The following is an 18,876-nucleotide window of genomic DNA, read 5'->3' as shown; positions in this document are numbered from 1 at the left end:
CTGCAATGGCCTCGCCAAGGGCTTTTGCAGCCGTGAGCAAGCCGCGGGGCGGCCTCGCCGGATCTGGCGAGAGCCTTCGCCGCCGCGGGCGAGGCGGCCTCACCGGATTTGGGGAGAGCCTTCGCTGCCGCGCCCGCAGCCGGTGAGGCTGCGATGGCCTTGCCGGATCTGGCGAGAGCCTTCGCAACCGCGGGCGAGGCGGCCGCCGGTAAGGGTCACCGGCGACCCTCGTCAACCTTGAAAAAAAAAGAAAAATAAGAAAGAAAAAGAAAAATTTTAAAAAAATCAATAAAATAAAATAACATTAACAAAATCCACATTGGATGAAAAATTAATTAAAAAATCCACATCAGCTCATTTGCCGGAAATGACACTCAAGTGATCTATTTTCGCAAGAAGTGGCACTCAAATGATCTATTTTACTCCAATTTGACATCAAGTGAGCGAAAAAAAAGTTATGGCACTCAAGTGAACGTCGTACGAAAGTTATGGCACTCCTAGTGTCCTTATCCCGATAACTTTATATGTGATGGACTACATTAATGTAATGTTGAGGTAAAATAATAAAATTCTTCCAAGGAAATATTTAATAGGAAGAGTTACAAAAAGTGCTAAAGTTTTCAATAAATGCTAATTTGCGACATAAAAGCTCAGTAAAACTATTTTTAGTTACTAAACAAAACCAGCAAGGAGAATAATCAATATCTTAAAGGCAATCCTTTGTTGTGCAAAGTAAACTATCGAATAATAAAATAAACATAATAAGAAAATAAATCGGACATCAAATTTTTATGATTTGGTTGTTGTGACCTACATCCATGGGAAGAGCTATAGCATCCATGGTTCGGACTCGAATTGACCATGGGAAATGGCCAGGGAAATCGATAGGTGGACCAATCCGAGAGTTGGTCATAGGTCGATCGACCTGGTTGGAACGAACAACTAAAGACTGGCCATGGTCCGATCAAAGGATCGACCATGGGTCGGCGAATCGATCGGCAGTGAATCGATCCACCAATCACACAAGTCGATCAGAATAGTTCGACCATGGATCTCGACTATAAGGATCGGTCGTGGGACGATCACACACCGTCACGAGTCAATCAACAGACGGTGATGGATCGATGCCACGCGGGCATGTGCCGGCCGTGGGTGATTCCGCTTGGTTCTGCACCGGTCACGAGCAACCATGGATCGATCCCACGCGACTATGCGTCGGTCACGGATCAATTCCACGTGACCACATGACAACCGATGATCAATCATGAATCGATGATACTCAATCATAGATCGGTCATGAACCGGTCATGAATCATTGCGGTGGATTGAGGATTGGTCAGGGATTGGCCATGAGCTAGGCCATGCGCCCTGCCGTTTGCCAATTCCTACACCCAATCAGTCCCGGCCATTGACCAGTCCAAGGACCCTTTCGCTCGGTCACGAGCAAGGCCCTGTGCCCAGCCGTGAGCCAGTCCCTGCGTCTGACTAGTCTTGGCCATGAACCCGACCCTGCACTAGGCCAGTCCCACCACTGGACCCGATTTCGCTGAACTGACTTGGCTGAAACTAGACACATTCGATCACAATTTAGCCATGAATCTCGATCCAAATAAGGTAGTCAACCATGGATGGACGCGAAAAACACTCATTTGCCTTAGTTCACCCCTTATTAATGTCATAATGATTGTTTGGAGGCTAGTGCTTAACGAAGAAGGTAAGTCACAAGCTTGTTTTTCCTTAGCAAACTAATGAGTGTTCTTGAAGGATAAGAACCATGAACCACATGCCTAACTTGGGGAACAAGAAACAAATGGACCAAGTCAAAGTCTAGGTCAACTTGGAAGCTAGTAAATTAATGAAGGAGTTATCTCATAAGCTTAGGTGTCCCTTAGTAAGCAATGAAGAAGGTGACTCATGTGCTTAGGTGTCCCTATAAATCTAGGACATCATGGCCCTAATAAGAGCCTTGAAAGACAAGTTAAGGATACTTGGCTCTAACGAAAAACTTGGAGGACAAGTTAGTTCAACCATTAAGACATTAGTGATCTTGTAAGATCTCCACCTCCTCCCTTAGGCGCCACCTTGGAGCACACTACTGAGCCATTTGGAAAGGCCATCAACAAGGCTTGACCTATAAATAGGAATGTCACAATCCCATTCTCTCTCTCTCCTCACCCTTGCACGCCACTCTCTCTCTCTCGGCCACTCTCACTTCACCCACTTGCCTTCACCGAATGGCCACCACTAGAACCACCGCTTGGTCTAGTTGTAAGTGGATTCCCTAATCTTTGGCTAGGGCATTGCGTTACGTAGTTCGGACTTGGGTTGTGTTTGTATTCGTGCTTGTATGAGTATATTGCCGTTCATGTATTATTATTGTCCATGAGTCGAAGCATGCCGACCAAGAAAAGAGGTTTCATATGGTCTTGTACGTGCGTTATGGCGTGACGGACCGGGCTTGCTTGGTCTCGGGTTGATATTGAGGCGTATCGATTATGAACCATATTTAGTTCTAGGTCGTCACTTGGAGCAACGAATCAAGCCACGAACCATATATTGTGCCCGACATGTTAGATGGTTACAGCTTATCGTAAGTCATGAGACATACTAGCATGGCACGCCTTCGGGCCTTGATTGCATCGGCTAATGATATAAAGATAACAAATCGGATTTTGTGGTGTTTGTCGCATGGTCACACAAGGGAAATAGCCGTCACCGATGGATTTCAGGACAATGCCCGATGGATTTTGGATGCTCGGTGGATTCCGGAAGAATTGCAGGTATTGTAGATTTCGGATGCTTGGTGGATCCATGGTCGATCCTCGGTTGTCATGTGGTCGCGTGGAATCGATTTGTGACCGATGTATGGTCGCGCGAGATCAATCCATGGTTGCTCGCGATCGGTGCAGGATCAAGCGGAATCACCCGCGGCCGGCGCATGTCAGCATGGCATTGATCCATGACCATCCGTTGATCGACTGGTGACGGTGCATGATCGTCCTATGACCGACCCTTATGGTCGAGCGATCGATCCATGGTCGAACTACTCTAATCTACTTGCGTGATTGGTGGATCGATTCACTGCCAATGTTTTGGCCGGCCCATGGCCAATCTTTGATTGAACCATGGCCGATCCGTAGTTGCCCGTTTCAACCAGGCCAATCGGCCTATGATCGACCCTCAGATCGATCCACGTACCGATTTCCCTAGCCATTTCCAGTGGTCGATTCGAGTCCGAACCGTGGAATAGTTGAATCTTGGGTATGAGTGGAAATAGTTGGATATATGTACGAGATGATATTTGTTGAGATTTAGTTTGTTAATTTGGGAAAGTATATATCATTTTTATTGACTTTACCTAGATAACCGTTTTATCAAATATATAGATAGATAAATATGTTTGATAACAGGTTGATGTTAGTTAGTTTGATATTGCGTCCACGGAGGACAGCCAACTATCTCATTCCCCTATACTTATAGGAGTGGGGGTTGTGACATTGATAATCAAATCCATCTTTATCCTCATTTTTCTGACCCTTCCCACTTGTCTTTCTCATTTTCTTGCTGAAATCTTTTATGTCCATTTGTTTTCGTGCGTCTGATTCTTGCTTCGTAGTCCACCCAAAATACGATAACATGTCAGCTTCTCCAAAATGTTTATTCGTTTGGAAGGATCAATGATAAAAAAGAAGCCTTTAAATTAGGTCTGCCAAGTCATATTTTACCCTCTTATGTAACATTTTTGTAAAATATCAATTTCATGTGATGTGATGATCTAAGCACACCAGGTTTGCATGGTGCAAACAAGAAATTTTCCTTTTACCCATTTTTCTTTATAATTAGGTCAAAGCTAAACGAGTCTTTATGTTTGCCCTATACCTCACTGTAGTATATATTGATTAACCATGTGTTTCTCAATACTATCAAGATCATAAAAATGGACTCTAGCTGAACCTTGACTTTAATAGTCCGTTAAAAAAAGTGTACAAAACAAAGAGTCAAGAATCATGTATTATATATCAATCATTATCCGATCTTTTTGCAAATTAGTCTGAAAGTCCACATTGCTTTGTCTTCTTTTTTTTTTTGGCTCTTTCTTGGGTAAGAAGCAATAGCTTTTGGAACATTGCCATTGAGGCCTATCTCTCACAAGTTGCTATTGGGCTCTTCGGCTGGATATCGGCGGTCATGAGACGATACATGATTTGGCCCCTTTTTTCTTTTGGTCAATCAACTACATATTTGACAATTTCAGACAATCACTTAAGGATATTATAAAATGAGGACAGTAGAATTTATTACTCTTACTATTTTGATTAATGCACTGAAAGTGTAGTTGGACTCATTCTGTAACGCCTTGGGTCCGCCACTGTACGCATATTGTCCGCTTTGGGCTCTACTGAGCCCTCACGATTTTGTTTCTCTAGGCTTCGTCAAGAAAACACGTATGTACAGATAGAGAACCCCGAACTTTATAAGCCAGTCCAAGACTCTCCCTAGGCAATGTGGGGCAACAGAGGCTTCCCCATTTCCTGCGCATGTCTGAGGACCGAGGCGCAGACGCACCGCCATCCCTCCTCCCCGCGCACCGCCGCTTGGGCCATCACACTCTCCACCCCTTACAGGCATAGCACCCTCGCTGTGGCCCCACATGCAGTCGGGAGTCGGCTCTGATACCACCTGTAACGCCCTGGGTCTGCCACTATACACATATTGTCCGCTTTGGACCCCACTGGGCCCTCACGCGTATATACAGACAAAGAACCCTGAATCTTATAAGCCAGTCCAAGACTCCCTCCTAGGCAATGTGGGACAAGAGAGGCTCTCCCCCTTCCCTGCGCACGTCCGAGGACCGGGGCGCGGATGCACCACCATCCCTTCTCCCTCGCGCACCGCCGCTTGGGCTGTCACACTTGTAATGCCCCGGGTCCGCCACTGTACACATATTTTCCACTTTTGGTTACTTGCACTTGAGCTTCCGCCGACACTCTCGTTGCTAAAGACATTGAAAGCCTCCTTAGGTGCTTATCATGTAACTCGATCACTTTCCCCACAAAAACTTGTTCCTGCAAGTCAACTACATCCTTCTTATCGGTCTTCTTGCTGCCAGCTACATCTTTTGCTTGTTTGAACAAGACAATACCCTCGGCAGTGACATGCTACTTAAATAAGTTAGCGAAAGGATCCAAGGCTTTTGGTATTTTTGGGGATAAAGACACTAGGAGTGCCATAACTTTCGTACGGCGCTCAATTGAGTGCCATAACTTTTTTTTCGCTCACTTGAGTGCCAAATGCCATTTGACAGCTGGAAAATCCAACGTGTCTTCACCGGAGCTGACGTGGACAATATTTTAATTTTTTTTTTTTGAATTTTTGAATATTTTTATTATTAATTTTTTTTATTTTTGCAAATTTTTTTTCAATGCCGGCAAGGGTCACCGGCAACCCTTGCCGGCTGTGAAGGCCTCGCCCAGATTGGGTGAGGGCAGCCTTGCCCTTGGCCGCGAAGGCCCTGGGCGAGGCCATTGCGGCCTCGCCTGCTGCTGGCGAGGCCGCGAAGGCCATCTTGCCGGCAGTGGGTAGGGCGGCCTCGCCAAATCTGGCAAAAGCCTTCACCGCCATGGGTGAGGCAGCCTCGCCAAATCTGGTGAGAGCCTTCGCCACCTCGCCAAGGGCTTTCGCGGCCGCGGGCAAGCGGCGGGTTGGCCTCGTCGGATCTGGCGAGAGTCTTCGCCGCCGCGCCCGCGGCCGGTGAGGCTGCGATGGGCATGCTAAGGGCGTTCCCAGTTACGGGCGAGGCGGCCTCGTCGGATCTGGTGAGAGCCTTTGCGGCCGCCGGGAAGGGTCACCGGCGACCCTCGCCAACCTTGAATAAAAAAAGAAAAATAAGAAATAAAAAGAAAAATAAAATTTTTTAAAAATCAATAAAATAAAATAACATTAACATTAACAAAATCCACATCGGATGAAAAATTAATTAAAAAATCCACATCAGCTCATTTGCCGGAAATGGCACTCAAGTGATCTATTTTCGTCAGAAATGGTACTCAAATGATCTATTTTACTCCGATGTGGCACTCAATTGAGCGAAAAAAAAAGTTATGTCACTCAAGTGAGCGCTGTACGAAAGTTATGGCACTCCTAGTATCCTTATCCCGTATTGTTTAGTAAACCCTGACCAGTCTTATGATCTTTGAGTAATGCATGATACCCTGAGTGCTCCTCAAAGACACTTGATCTTGGTTCATCCTTCAAATTATCTGAAGTAGGAAGGACATCATCCAACATGTCCCATTTTTCTCCCTATCTCCATCTTTTCGTTCAAATCCTCTCTTTTCTTCAAAGTTCCTTTTTTTTTTTACCTTGCAATCCAAGACTTTGCTTTTAAGGCGAACAACTCTCTCAACTCCTTCTTGACTTCCTAGAAGTAGTATATGTGACGATGTCTTGTGGCCTCCATACATATACAAGTACATAAGGACACACGGTGATAACCAATGATGTATTAACTTTAGAATCATGATTTCCCTTGCTATTGTCAAGTCTGTAACCATCCTTTCCATTGTGAACTGACCACCGAATTGCTACTTTAACTTTGTCAGTATACTTATGTAATGGTCATCATTTGCACTCTCATCAAAGAGAAGTCGTCTAGCAAGCTTCTTTCTTCTCAAGCGTTTCTTCAGTGGCTTCATCGATCAAATTTTTTTTTTGGATCAAAAAGTCCAAATATTACATTTTACCCTCTTTACAAAAATTTCGTCCTCAAAATTTGAACTTACTTTAACCATCAAATAATTGCAGGTATTTGCTTATTCCCTCTTCCTATCCGGTGAATGAGAATTGTCGCCATCATCAATTGTCAACTGATAGAGTCCAAGCTTGAAATGAAACAACTCGTATTTGATTTAATATGTATATTAAAGAGTTGAATTATGAGATTCTGGTATGGCTTTATTTATTCATGCATAGTGGTTGTTCGATCTGCTTAGAAGAGATACGCACTACGTACTGTACTGTGATTGCTCACCCCTCTCTTTCCCCAATCTTTTCAGGTTCCTTGGTTAGTAGCCTTTAGAGTGAGAGCATTGTCGTGGGGACTTTCGAGAGTTGGATTGTTTGATGTGGTTTGAGGCTACATCCTTCAGGTGGAAGGACGGCCGTGTCATCCCCCATCTTGATAGGTTTTGGGGTGTGACATGGACTGAAAACTGAAGGTTTTGCAAGTATGGTTAGACTGGTTTTTATTTCTGCTGCTTATATGAAAGAACTACGAGCTACTTTTTTCGATCGAATAATTCTGGGGGTGATGATAAACCTGAAATAGAAAAGAAAGCAAAACTGATATTTATCAGTGGCACAGCTGAAGAATGGTAGACCTTTGGAATGTGCTCGTAAGTTTAAAGAAGCAGAGAAGTTTATTGAGAACATATATGAAGATCCAATGGCAAAATTGCACAGCGAGGCTACTTGGGAGTCTGAGGAGGAGGAAAGACGCAAATATCCACATTTGTTTGATGGTTAAGCTAAGTTCAAATTTCGAGGACGAAATTTCTTTTAAGGAGGGTAGAATATAATAGTTGAGATTTTTGACCGGTCAAAATATAAATGGTGGAACCCACAAAAATAAAATAATTAAGGAAAAGGAAAATAAGACGCAAAAAGTGGATGCCTTCTGTTATAAGAAGCCGAGAGCATGCACAGGAAGAAAAGAAAATAGAGGAAAGAGGAAAAAGAAAAAGGGAAAGAAGAAGAAGAAGGAGGAGAAAGGGTGATGCACCTAACCTAATGGGGACCGGCGGACCCGTTATGTGACTAGACGAATCGGCGGGTTTGAAATCAACGATATCGGATTGAGCTCAAATTTGGATTTTCGCGATTCGAGATTGTTTAGATGGGTTTTTCTATTTTTTTAGTATTTTTTTTATGGGTTAATTTAGTAAAGGGTAGTTTCGTAATTTTACGTTTTGATGTTTCCTAATCCTAGTAGGGCTTCGTTTGGGGTTATATAAACTTGTTTTAGGGTTTCTTTTCAGCAGACTTTGAATATTTTTGATTTGATAATCATATTTGGAGGACGAATTGTTCTTCTGTCGAATTTTCTTGTTCAGTCAAATTTGGTCGGCTGAAGCGAAACGGCGTGCTGATCAATACTCACCGCCTTTGGCCGTGACTAACGATGGATTTTCGCGATTCGAGATTGTTTAGATGGGTTTTTCTATTTTTTTAGTATTTTTTTATGGGTTAATTTAGTAAAGGGTAGTTTCGTAATTTTACGTTTTGATGTTTCCTAATCCTAGTAGGGCTTCGTTTGGGGTTATATAAACTTGTTTTAGGGTTTCTTTTCAAAGCAGACTTTGAATATTTTTGATTTGATAATCATATTTGGAGGACGCAATTGTTCTTCTGTCGAATTTTCTTGTTCATCAAATTTGGTCGGTGAAGCGAAACGGCGTGCTGATCAATACTACCGCCTTCGGCCGTGACTAACGATGGATTTTCGCGATTCGAGATTGTTTAAATGGGTTTTTCTATTTTTTTTAGTATTTTTTTATGGGTTAATTTAGTAAAGGGTAGTTTCGTAATTTTACGTTTTGATGTTTCCTAATCCTAGTAGGGCTTCGTTTGGGGTTATATAAACTTGTTTTAGGGTTTCTTTTCAAGACTTTGAATATTTTGATTTGATAATCATATTTGGAGGACGAATTGTTCTTCTGTCGAATTTTCTTGTTCAGTCAAATTTGGTCGGCTGAAGCGAAACGGCGTGCTGATCAATACTCACCGCCTTCGGCCGTGACTAACGATGGATTTTCGCGATTCGAGATTGTTTAGATGGGTTTTTCTATTTTTTTTAGTATTTTTTATGGGTTAATTTAGTAAAGGGTAGTTTCGTAATTTTACGTTTTGATGTTTCCTAATCCTAGTAGGGCTTCGTTTGGGGTTATATAAACTTGTTTTAGGGTTTCTTTTCAGCAGACTTTGAATATTTTTGATTTGATAATCATATTTGGAGGACGAATTGTTCTTCTGTCTGGATTTTCGCGATTCGAGATTGTTTAGATGGGTTTTTCTATTTTTTTAGTATTTTTTTATGGGTTAATTTAGTAAAGGGTAGTTTCGTAATTTTACGTTTTGATGTTTCCTAATCCTAGTAGGGCTTCGTTTGGGGTTATATAAACTTGTTTTAGGGTTTCTTTTCAGCAGACTTTGAATATTTTTGATTTGATAATCATATTTGGAGGACGAATTGTTCTTCTGTCGAATTTTCTTGTTCAGTCAAATTTTCTATCGCGTTTCGGCATCAAAGGGCTTTGCACGTTGATGCCATGGATGCATCGCCAAGCCGATTCGACTTGGTATCGCAACTCCTGGTAAGTACTCATGCCCCTCGTTCGTCCAATCGGAGTATTTTTCCAGTTAAGGCTCAAATTTCGGAGTTTGGTAAAATTCAGCCGTGTAATCCTATTTTTGAGTTGTCGAGTGGCGTATATATATAGAATTGGTAGTTTAGGGTATTGTTGAGCCACAGGATTTTACGGATCTTAATTTGGACTTACCGTTTGCCCGAAACAAATTTTTGAAGTTGAACGTGTGTGGTGAACAGTGCGCGGCCAGTGGCTTTCGGACTGAATTTCGTTGGTTTTTGGCTCGATTTTGAGACGGCCAAGTTGTGGGTCTTCTAGTGCTTCAAAAGATCTTATTTTTGACGTAAGGTCGCTTGGAACCGGGCTCGGTAGAGAGAGTTATGGCGTGTCCGAGTTTTGCGCTTAAGAACCGCGTTGCAAACGGCTTTGAATAATTGCTTTGGACGAGCGATTTGTGGGCCCGTGGGAGTCATTTTTTTAGCAATTAAGTGTAACTTGGTTTTGACGTCGATTCTCGTTCAATTGATAGGGATTACGAGATCGTCAATTCGAATGAGCGTTGTTGTTTGGTTTTAGGCATTATAGGTGAGTGGTGTTATCTCTTCTATAAATTTCTAAACTCATGTGATGAAAGAAAAAGATGTTTGATATATTATGAGTTGTGAAAGAGCATGTTTGTTGCATAAAAATATAGATCAGGCATTTACTACATTTTGATATTTGTAAATGGTTTAAGATATGTTTTAGGAATAGTGTTGCAAAATGAGATATATATTGATTTGTGAACTTAGTTTATGAAATGGGAATGTGAAATGTATTATGGTTTAAGAAACGAGTTCTCGAATGATTTGAGAAATACTTTACGAAAAGGATTTCTGGTGGTTGAGCTGAGTTGTGAAATGTCATATACTTGGTTTGTGAAATGTGTTCAGTTTGACGAACGAAGTTGAGAAAGATTATGTGTTTTGTTTTGTGAAATCAATTGGTGATATTGATTGTGAATTGGATTTATGGTATTGGAGGATTTGGGTTTTTGTGCTCAATATCGCTATGAACCCATTGAGGGGTTTGGGGGTATTCATATTGGGTTAGGATATCCTACTTGGCCGAGCCATCGGCTTTCTAGGTAGAGACCTTGCCAAGGGGGGATTTTGGTAGCCTTGTCACAAGGCTTTGTGTCGTGACCATGGTTAGATATTGAGCAATAGATTGATCGATGGAATGGACCATTGACATGTGATGTGATATAAGATTCATCAATGCAATAGACTACTGATGTGTGATTTGAGATTAGCCAATGGAATGGACCATTGACGTGGTTTATAATAGAGGTTGATCAACAGACTTAACCATTGATGTTTATGATGATTTAAATGAGTATTTTCTAAATTGTATAAAGTCTTGTTGAAATGAAACAACTCGTATTTGATTTGATATGTATATTAAAGAGTAGAATTATGAGATTTTGGTATGGCTTTATGTATTCATGCATAGTGGTTGCTCGATCTGCTTAGAAGAGATACGCACTACTGAGCTGTGGTTGCTTACCCCTCTCTTTCTCCAATCTTTTCAGGTTCCTTAGTTAGTAGCCTTTAGAGCGAGAGCGTTGCCGTGAGGACTTTCGGGAGTTGGATTACTTGATATAGTTTAAGGCTAAGTCCTTCGGGTGGAAGGACGGCTGTGTCATCCCTCCATCTTGATAGGTTTTGGGGTGTGACATCTTGTGGTATTAGAGCTGACTCCCGACTGCGTGTTGGGCCACAGCGAGGGCACTATGTCTGTAAGGGGTGGAGAGTGTGACGGCCAAGGCGGCGGTGCACGAGGTGGAGGGATGGCGGTGCTTCCACGCCTCGGTCCTCGGACGTGCGCAGGGAAGGGGGGAGCCTCTCTTGTCCCACATCACCTAGGGGGAATCCTGGACTGGCTTATAAGGCTCGGGATTCTCTATATGTACATATACGTTTTCTGGGTGAAGCCCAGAGGATCAAAATCGTGAGGGCCCAGTGGGGCCCAAAGTAGACAATATGTGTACAGTGGCGGACCCCGGGGCGTTACAGGTGGTATTAGAGTCGACTCCTGACCGCGTATGGGGCCATAGCAAGGGCGATGTGCTCGTAAGGGGTGAAAAATGTGATGGCCTAAGAGGCGGTGCGCGGGGAGTAGAGATGGCGGTGCGTCCGCGCCTTGGTCCTCGAACGTGCACAGGGAAGGGGGAGCCTCTCTTGTCCCACATCACCTTGAGGGGAGTCTTGGACTGGCTTATAAGGTTCGGGATTCTCTATCTGTACATACGCGTTTTCTTGGCAAAGCCAATAGGAACAAAACCGTGAGAGCCCAGTGTGGCCCAAAGCGGACAATATGTGTACAATGGCGGACCCTGACGTATTACAAGTGGTATCAGAGCCGTCTCTCGATCGCGTGTGGGGCCACAGTGAGGGCATTGTGCTCGTAAGGGGTGGGGAGTGTGATAGCCCAGGCGGCAGTGTGCGGGGAGGAGGGATGGCGGTGCGTCCATGCCACGGTCCTCGGACGTGCGCAGGGAAGGGGGAGCCTCTCTTGTCCTACATCGCCAAGGGGGAGTCCTGAACAGGCTTATAAGATTTGGGGTTCTCTATCTGTACATACACGTTTTCTAGGCGAAGCCTAGAGGAACAAAACCGTGATGGCCCAGTGGGACCCAAAGATGACAATAAGTGTAGTGTAACGGCCCAAGCGGCAGTGCGCGAGAAGTAGGGATGGCGGTGCGTCCGCACCTCAGTCCTTGAATGTGTGTAGGGAAAGAGGGGAAGGCTCTATTGTCCCACATCACCTAGAGGGAGTCTTGGATTGGCTTATAAGGTTCGAGGTTCTCTATCTAAACGTACAGGCCTGGAGGAATAAAACCGTGAGGGCCTAGTGGAGCCCAATTAAAGTGGACAATATGTGTACAGTGGCAGACCTGGGGCATTACATGTGGTATCAGAGCCTACTCCGGACCGCGTGTGGGGCCACAACGAAGGGGTTGTGCCCGTAAGGGGTGGAGAGTGTGACGGCCCAGGCGACAGTGCTCGGGGAGGAGGGATGGCAATGCGTTCGCGCCTTGGTCCTCGGACGTGCACAGGGAAAGGAGGGAGCCTCTCTTGTCCCACATCGCCTAGGGAGGAGTCCTGGACTGGCTTATAAGGTTCGGGGTTCTCTATCTGTACATAAGTGTTTTTTGGACGAAGCCCAGAGGAACAAAATCGTAAGGGCTCAGCGGGGCCCAAAGTGAACTATATGTGTACAATGGCAGACCCGGAGCATTACAGGTAAAGATTGGGGAAAGAGAGGAGTAGAGAGTGTGACGGCCTAGGCGGCGGTGCGCGGGGAGGAGGGATGGCGATGCGTTTGCGCCTCGGTCCTCGGACGTGCGCAGGAAAGGGAGGAGCCTCTCTTGTCCCACATCACCTAGGGGGTAGTCCTGGACTGGCTTATAAATTTCGGTGTTCTCTATCTGTACATACGCGTTTTCTAGGCAAAAACTTAGAGGAACAAAATCGTGAGGGCTCAATGAGGCCCAGAGCGAACAATATATGTGTACAGTGGTGAACCCGGGGCATTACAGGTGATATTAGAGCCGACTACGCCTCGGTCCTTGGAGGTGCGTAGGGAAGGGGGGAGCCTCTCTTGTCTCACATTGCCTAACGGGGAGTCCTGGACTGGCTTATAAGGTTCGGGGTTCTCTATCTGTACATACGCGTCTTCTGAGCGAAGCTTAGAGGAACGAAATTGTGAGAGCCCAGGCCCAAAGCGGACAATATGTGTACAGTGGTGGACCCGAGGCATTATAGGTGGTATCAGAGCCGATTCTTGACCGCGTGTGGGGCCATAGCGAGGGCGCTGTGCCCGTAAGGGGTGGAAAGTGTGACGGCCCAGGTGGCGGTGTGCGGGGAGGAGGGATGGCGGTGAGTCCGTGCCTCGGTCCTCGAACGTGTGCAGGGAAGGAGGGGAGCCTCTCTTGTCCCACATCTCCTAGGGGGGGAGTCTTGGACTGGCTTATAAGGTTCGGGGTTCTCTATCTGTACATATGCGTTTTTTGGGCAAAGCCAAGAGGAATAAAACCGTGAGGGCCGAGTAGGGCCCAAAGTAGACAATATGTGTACAGTGGCGTACCCTGGGCGTTACAGGTGGTATGAGAGTCGACTCCCGACCGCATGTGGGGCCACAACGAGGGCGCTGTGCCCATAAAGGGTAGAGAGTGTGACGGCCTAGGCGGCGGTGTGCGAGGAGGAGGGATGGCGGTGTGTTCGCGCCTCGGTCCTCAAACGTGTGCAGGGAAGGGGAGGGATCCACTCTTGTCACATTGCCTAGGGGGAGTCTTGAACTGGCTTATAAAGTTTGGAGTTCTCTATCTGTGCAAACGCGTTCGCCTAGAGGAACAAAACCGTGAGTGCCCACTGGACCCAAAGCGGATAATATGTGTACAGTGACGGACTTGGGTCATTACAAGTTTTTATCAATGATTGGGAAGGAGAGGGGAGCCTCTCTTGTCCCACATCGCCTAGGGGGGAGTCCTAGACTGGCTTATAAGGTTCGGGATTCTCTATTTGTACATACATGTTTTCTGAGCAAAGCCTAAAGGAACAAAACCGTGAGGGCCAAATGGGGCGTAAAGTGGATAGTATGTGTACAGTAGCGGACCCGGGGCGTTACACATTTAGCTAAGACCAAGCAATAGATACTCTGCATTGGGAGAGTTCATATCCAGGTTTCATATAAGGATAAAGTAAACCAGTAAATATAACAATTTGCTCATATAAAAGGCTAGAGAGTCAATGTTATTTCTCTACAAATAATCATTGGCAATGAACTTCAATAAAAAGGCTTCCACCAAGTTGCTTGAGCCACTGAATCATAAAAACTTGAATCCTTTGTTGTAGCCCTCGTCCTGCGCTAAACAGTCCTCAATCTGCGAGAAAGCAACAGATTCGTGTACACAATCTTCTTATCCTTTTTACCTTCATGCGCCGAGAAAACTGATCTAAAATTCTAAAAATTGCACATTGCCGGGAACATCCTCGATGGGTTTATACAACCATACTGTACTACTTACATGCCCAAGAAGGTTGTGTTGATGATTAGGATGGCAGAACCCTCTGTTCCTTTTGCTTCTTACTATCTCTAGCAAAATTACACCAAGGCTAAAAACATCGGATTTAACGGAGAATTTTCCGTTAAAAGCATATTCTGGGGACATATAGCCACTGCATTAAGAATATCACGACTCAAATTTGCCCAAAGTTCATAAACAGTTGCTCATTGATCAAGATGAGAAACTTACTAGGTACCAACAATTCTTCTCGTTCTTGCTTCTCTTTCATCGCCTCCAAAGATTCTTGCAAGGCCAAAGTCTGAGATTTTAGGATTGAGGTCCACATCTAACAATATGTTGCTTATTTTGAGATCTCTGTGAATGACTTGTAGTTTTGAATCTCGATGAAGATAGAGAAGTCCTATTGCAATTCCTAAAACTGTCGAAGCGACTTTTCCACGCTAATAAGAAGCTTCTGTCATTATCTGCACACATTCAGTCATGTAAGTCTTAACATTTGAGCTGTGGCACTCCAAAGAAAATACTTCGATTAGCATTTGGATGTATGTCCATGCAGAGGCACAAATGACATACAGAATGATGTCATGGGGGTCGAGGGAAAAGGAAATGAAAGGATCAAGGAGCTCGAACCGAAAATGAAATAATCCAAGCTTTTATTCGGCATATACTCATATATTAACATTCTTTCTTCCCCCTCCATGCAACAGCCTAGAAGTCCAACAAGATTCCTATGCTGAAGTCTGGAAATTAGGAGTACTTCGTTCATGAACTCTTCGAGACCTCGTCTTGAACTTTTGGACAGCCTCTTCACCGCTATTTCTTGACCTATGGAGAGAATCCCCTGCATTTTTTTCAATAACATAAGCTTCTCGTGTTCTGTAACCTCACAAATTCATAGCTCATTACCTTGTAGACTGACCCAAAGCCACCCGTCCTATCATGTTGGTCTGCGAGAAATGTCCACTAGCAATGGCAATGGTAGAAAAATCAAATAATGGTAAATCAATGTCTTCCTTCCGACTTTGCAAGCCTACAAGGATGAACACTATCCATCACATGGAAGTGATACTCAATTGGTCATGGCCCGACAGCAGAACTTCAACACAAATCTTCTCAGTAACAAGGGGACTGGATTAGGAACAAGCTTACCTCTTCTTTTCATTCTGCTCTTCCACATAATACTCAATGCTACACCTGCTATGAACAATCCAGAAATGACTGAAGCAACTATGACAGTCAACAGTATTTTCTTATTGACAGGGCTGCGGATGGAATCTAGAATAGCCAAGAAAAAGCGTGTAAACTAATTTCAGAAAATATTATGCTCATAAGCTGAAGAATATAAGTAAAATATTGCAGCAACTAATTTCAGAAAATAATATGTTCATAAGCTGATGAATGTAACCACAACTAGTGCAGCAAAAGGACTAGCAAACGAGTAGTAAGTAGTTGGGTACAAGATCAAGATTAGTCCAGCATTTACTATGTCCACAATTAAAAAAAAAAAAAAAAAAAAGCAAGATCATCGCAGCGTAGAAAAGCGATTGTTAACTGAATCACTATGTGCATATCTACCTAACTCAGAAGCGGGTAATCTTATATAGAAATTTTGTTTGTAGTTGACTTGATCGGATTCTCTTATATCAATGAGATCGCCGAACCACATCAAACAGTCACTCCCTTCTTCACTAACATCTGAGTTAGCATAAGCCGTACAAGAACTGTTCTTTAGACACTCCACCTTGCACTCCGCAATGCTCATATTCTTTTTTACCAAGAAATCTACCTGGTCAGGTAGCTTCAACGTCGAAAGTTTTAGAAAGCCTTCTCCACGAGAGCAATTCAACTGAGCTTTCCTAATGCACCCACTGGTTGAATTTACTTGCCACTCTTCTTGGGACTTGGGCATGAAACCCTGCAAGCACTGGCATCTAGGTCTTTGTTATTGCTGCAGACACCATTAGCACCACACTGTCCATAGTTATCACATGGATCACGGGGAAACAGGACCATGACATCCCATGTAGAGCTCTCTTTGTTCCTTAGAAAACGTTGCATAAGACCAGACTGATTCAATGCGAATATGGTGATGATATCATCCCTTGAAGATTGAAATTCAAAATATATATCTGTTTCATTGTAGACAAACATCGGCCTGTAAAAGGTAATCTGAATCACTGGAGTTCCCGGGAAACTGACTCCATTCCATGGCCCTGTTCGAAATGTTTTTGTGGAGCCTCTTTTGAGCACTTCAAATTGGGGCAACCCATTAACATTTATTCCGTAGGTACAGTCTCCAGATGAAGGATCATCCGTGCTTTTCCAAGAAGTCAGATGCCATTCGAAACCAGTTTTGAGGTTCCATCCCATTCGCATACCAGCTAAAAGGGTGTCAGTTGGATAGTCAAAGCTCTGCCATGAGCATTCACCAGAGTGTGAGCTGGTATTCTCTGAAACGACGAGGTTACAAGAATCCAACAACTGTGCAACTGGGTTTCTTAAAACCCTGGATGAATTTGAAGACCAGATGATACTCTTTGATTGGTTGAGAACAACCAGATTCCTCTCATCGCTAAACGTGAGAACACCATTTGAATCAGTGAGCGGGTTGTTTCTGTTGGCGACCCAAACGACTTTTTCAGGACTAAAATTGTACCATATCCCCAAGTACCTATACTTGGAGTTTTCTGGAGAGAAGAAGCCAAGCTCAAAGCTTTGGCTCGAAGAGACCAATTTCTCCCCATCTTTAATAAACTGCCCTGGACTTAAGGTATCAGATGCGATCGACAAGTTCAGCACAAACATGACATAAACAGAGTAAAAGAAGATGGACCATGGAAGCTTTTCCAATGCCATTAAGCCTTCTGTTAATTTTTCCCTAGCTCCTCCCTCTCGATGAAAAGTTTTAAACTCAAAGGTTCTCACCAATAATATCAAGCTGAAGCCCACCGGATAGGATATTCTGTAGTTTTATAGCCGAGTCTTATCACTAGCAACTCCCAATGGGATAAGAAATCAAGGGTCATGGAATGTAGACGACCAAATTAAGCTGTCAAGTGTTTTTATCGGGAGACTAATGATGTCTATTCACGCAATGCACGAAAGTCATAACCGTCCGTTCACGACTCAATTACAGTCTAAGGACGGAGACAGGGTGACAACTAACAAATCTTCCCCAAGCAGGACTAATGATGGAGTTGGTCCCTAGGGCCTATTTTTCAATCTAAACGAAGACGTGACAACACGAGTTTGGCAACTAGGAAGCGATTTTGTAACGTGTGTTGTAAAGGTTGGGCCACGCCCACAAGCCCAAGCAACCACTTAAGCCCATAAGACCATTTTTATGTCTTGGATGTATTCGTTTCGCAAAAAAATGATTGATTTATAAAATATTTTTCAATAAATAATCACTTATATCATTTAGAAAAATAAATGAATAGAAAAAATTTTCACCGCCCACGAAAATAATTAGGTATAAATTATTATCGATGATGAAAGTATTTTTCGTTAACTAATTTTTCTAAACGATATAAGTAATTATTTTTTGGAAAATATTTTTCAAATCATTTATTTTCCGTGAAATGCCTTGCTGTTGGTCGAAAAGCATCGATTGATGCCGAATATGCTTATTGCATGTGATTGGTAAGTGTTTCCTTCCTGTTTTTTTCCTCTTGCAAGTTAGTTTTTGTTCTAGGAATAAAATTTGTTGACCTGGCTATGTTGGTTTCGATGATGACGCTCCGGTCGATATTGAGCTGTTCAATGGTGATAATTAGGTTCCTCACATCCCTAGGAACTTGTAGGATTTTATGGATATTTCCTGTTTGAGAGAAATTTATTTTTGGACATCCTTGGAATATGCTGTATAGTAACTCGACCAGCAGCTTTTCCGTGCCGAAATTTGTCGATTGCTAGCTAGATTGGATCGGAAAATCTTAGGACCTTTAGTACTTCGAAGATGCTTTCTTTTGACATTAAGCTCGTTTAAATCATAGTACAGTGGAGAGAATTGTGGCGCGACCAAATTTGATGTATGAGCTGCGCATAGCAGACAACAATCAATGTTCTGCTATGGTTGAGCTTTTCTTTGGCGCACAGAAGTTGTTTTGTTGACGAATAAGTTTAATATAGTCAAGTCGTTGTTAAAGTAGAGCTCTTCTTGATTGTGATATCGTTTTCTCGCTTAATTGATAAGATTTTGAGTTCGTCGGCTCGAGTAGCTTACGTTGTTTGATTTTGCAACCCTAGATGAGTGGTGCGTCATTGAATTTTTAAACTCTTGGCATAAAAGTTATCAGAATTTGATATATTATGAGTTACAAAATAGTGTGTTTGTTACATAAAAACCTAGATCGTACATTTAATACTGTTTGGTTATCTGTGAATGGTTTGATAAGTGTTTTTTTTTTTAAGGTATTATGAAATGTTACTTGTGTTGCC

At 43.4% G+C, this 18,876-nt stretch overlaps 1 protein-coding gene and 1 pseudogene across 1 annotated transcript; both read right to left on the bottom strand.

Annotated features, from left to right (window-relative positions):
• Positions 1-14,663: 14,663 nt before the first annotated feature.
• LOC130139609 (G-type lectin S-receptor-like serine/threonine-protein kinase SD1-1) lies at positions 14,664-16,358 on the bottom strand (annotated as a pseudogene).
• A 9-nt stretch (positions 16,359-16,367) lies between these two features.
• On the bottom strand, positions 16,368-17,292 carry LOC115687701 (G-type lectin S-receptor-like serine/threonine-protein kinase At4g27290). The gene is made up of 2 exons (XM_030613340.2): positions 16,500-17,292; positions 16,368-16,384 (listed from the first exon to the last, which is right to left on the bottom strand). Exons 1-2 carry the CDS (start codon positions 17,290-17,292, stop codon positions 16,368-16,370), a joined length of 810 nt encoding a protein of 269 aa, XP_030469200.2.
• Positions 17,293-18,876: the final 1,584 nt, after the last annotated feature.

This window comes from Syzygium oleosum, unplaced genomic scaffold (genome assembly GCF_021117445.2).
Source record: "Syzygium oleosum isolate NSW1041296 unplaced genomic scaffold, Sole_v2.1 Sole_v2.13, whole genome shotgun sequence".
NCBI lineage: Eukaryota > Viridiplantae > Streptophyta > Magnoliopsida > Myrtales > Myrtaceae > Syzygium > Syzygium oleosum.
The sequence above is the reverse complement of the archived record's forward strand: the minus strand, read 5'-3'. Positions and strand labels throughout refer to the sequence as shown.

Coding starts and splice junctions, on each gene's coding strand:
- LOC115687701 (XM_030613340.2), bottom strand. CDS start 17,292: ATGGCATTGGAAAAGCTTCCATGGTCCATCTTCTTTTACTCTGTTTAT.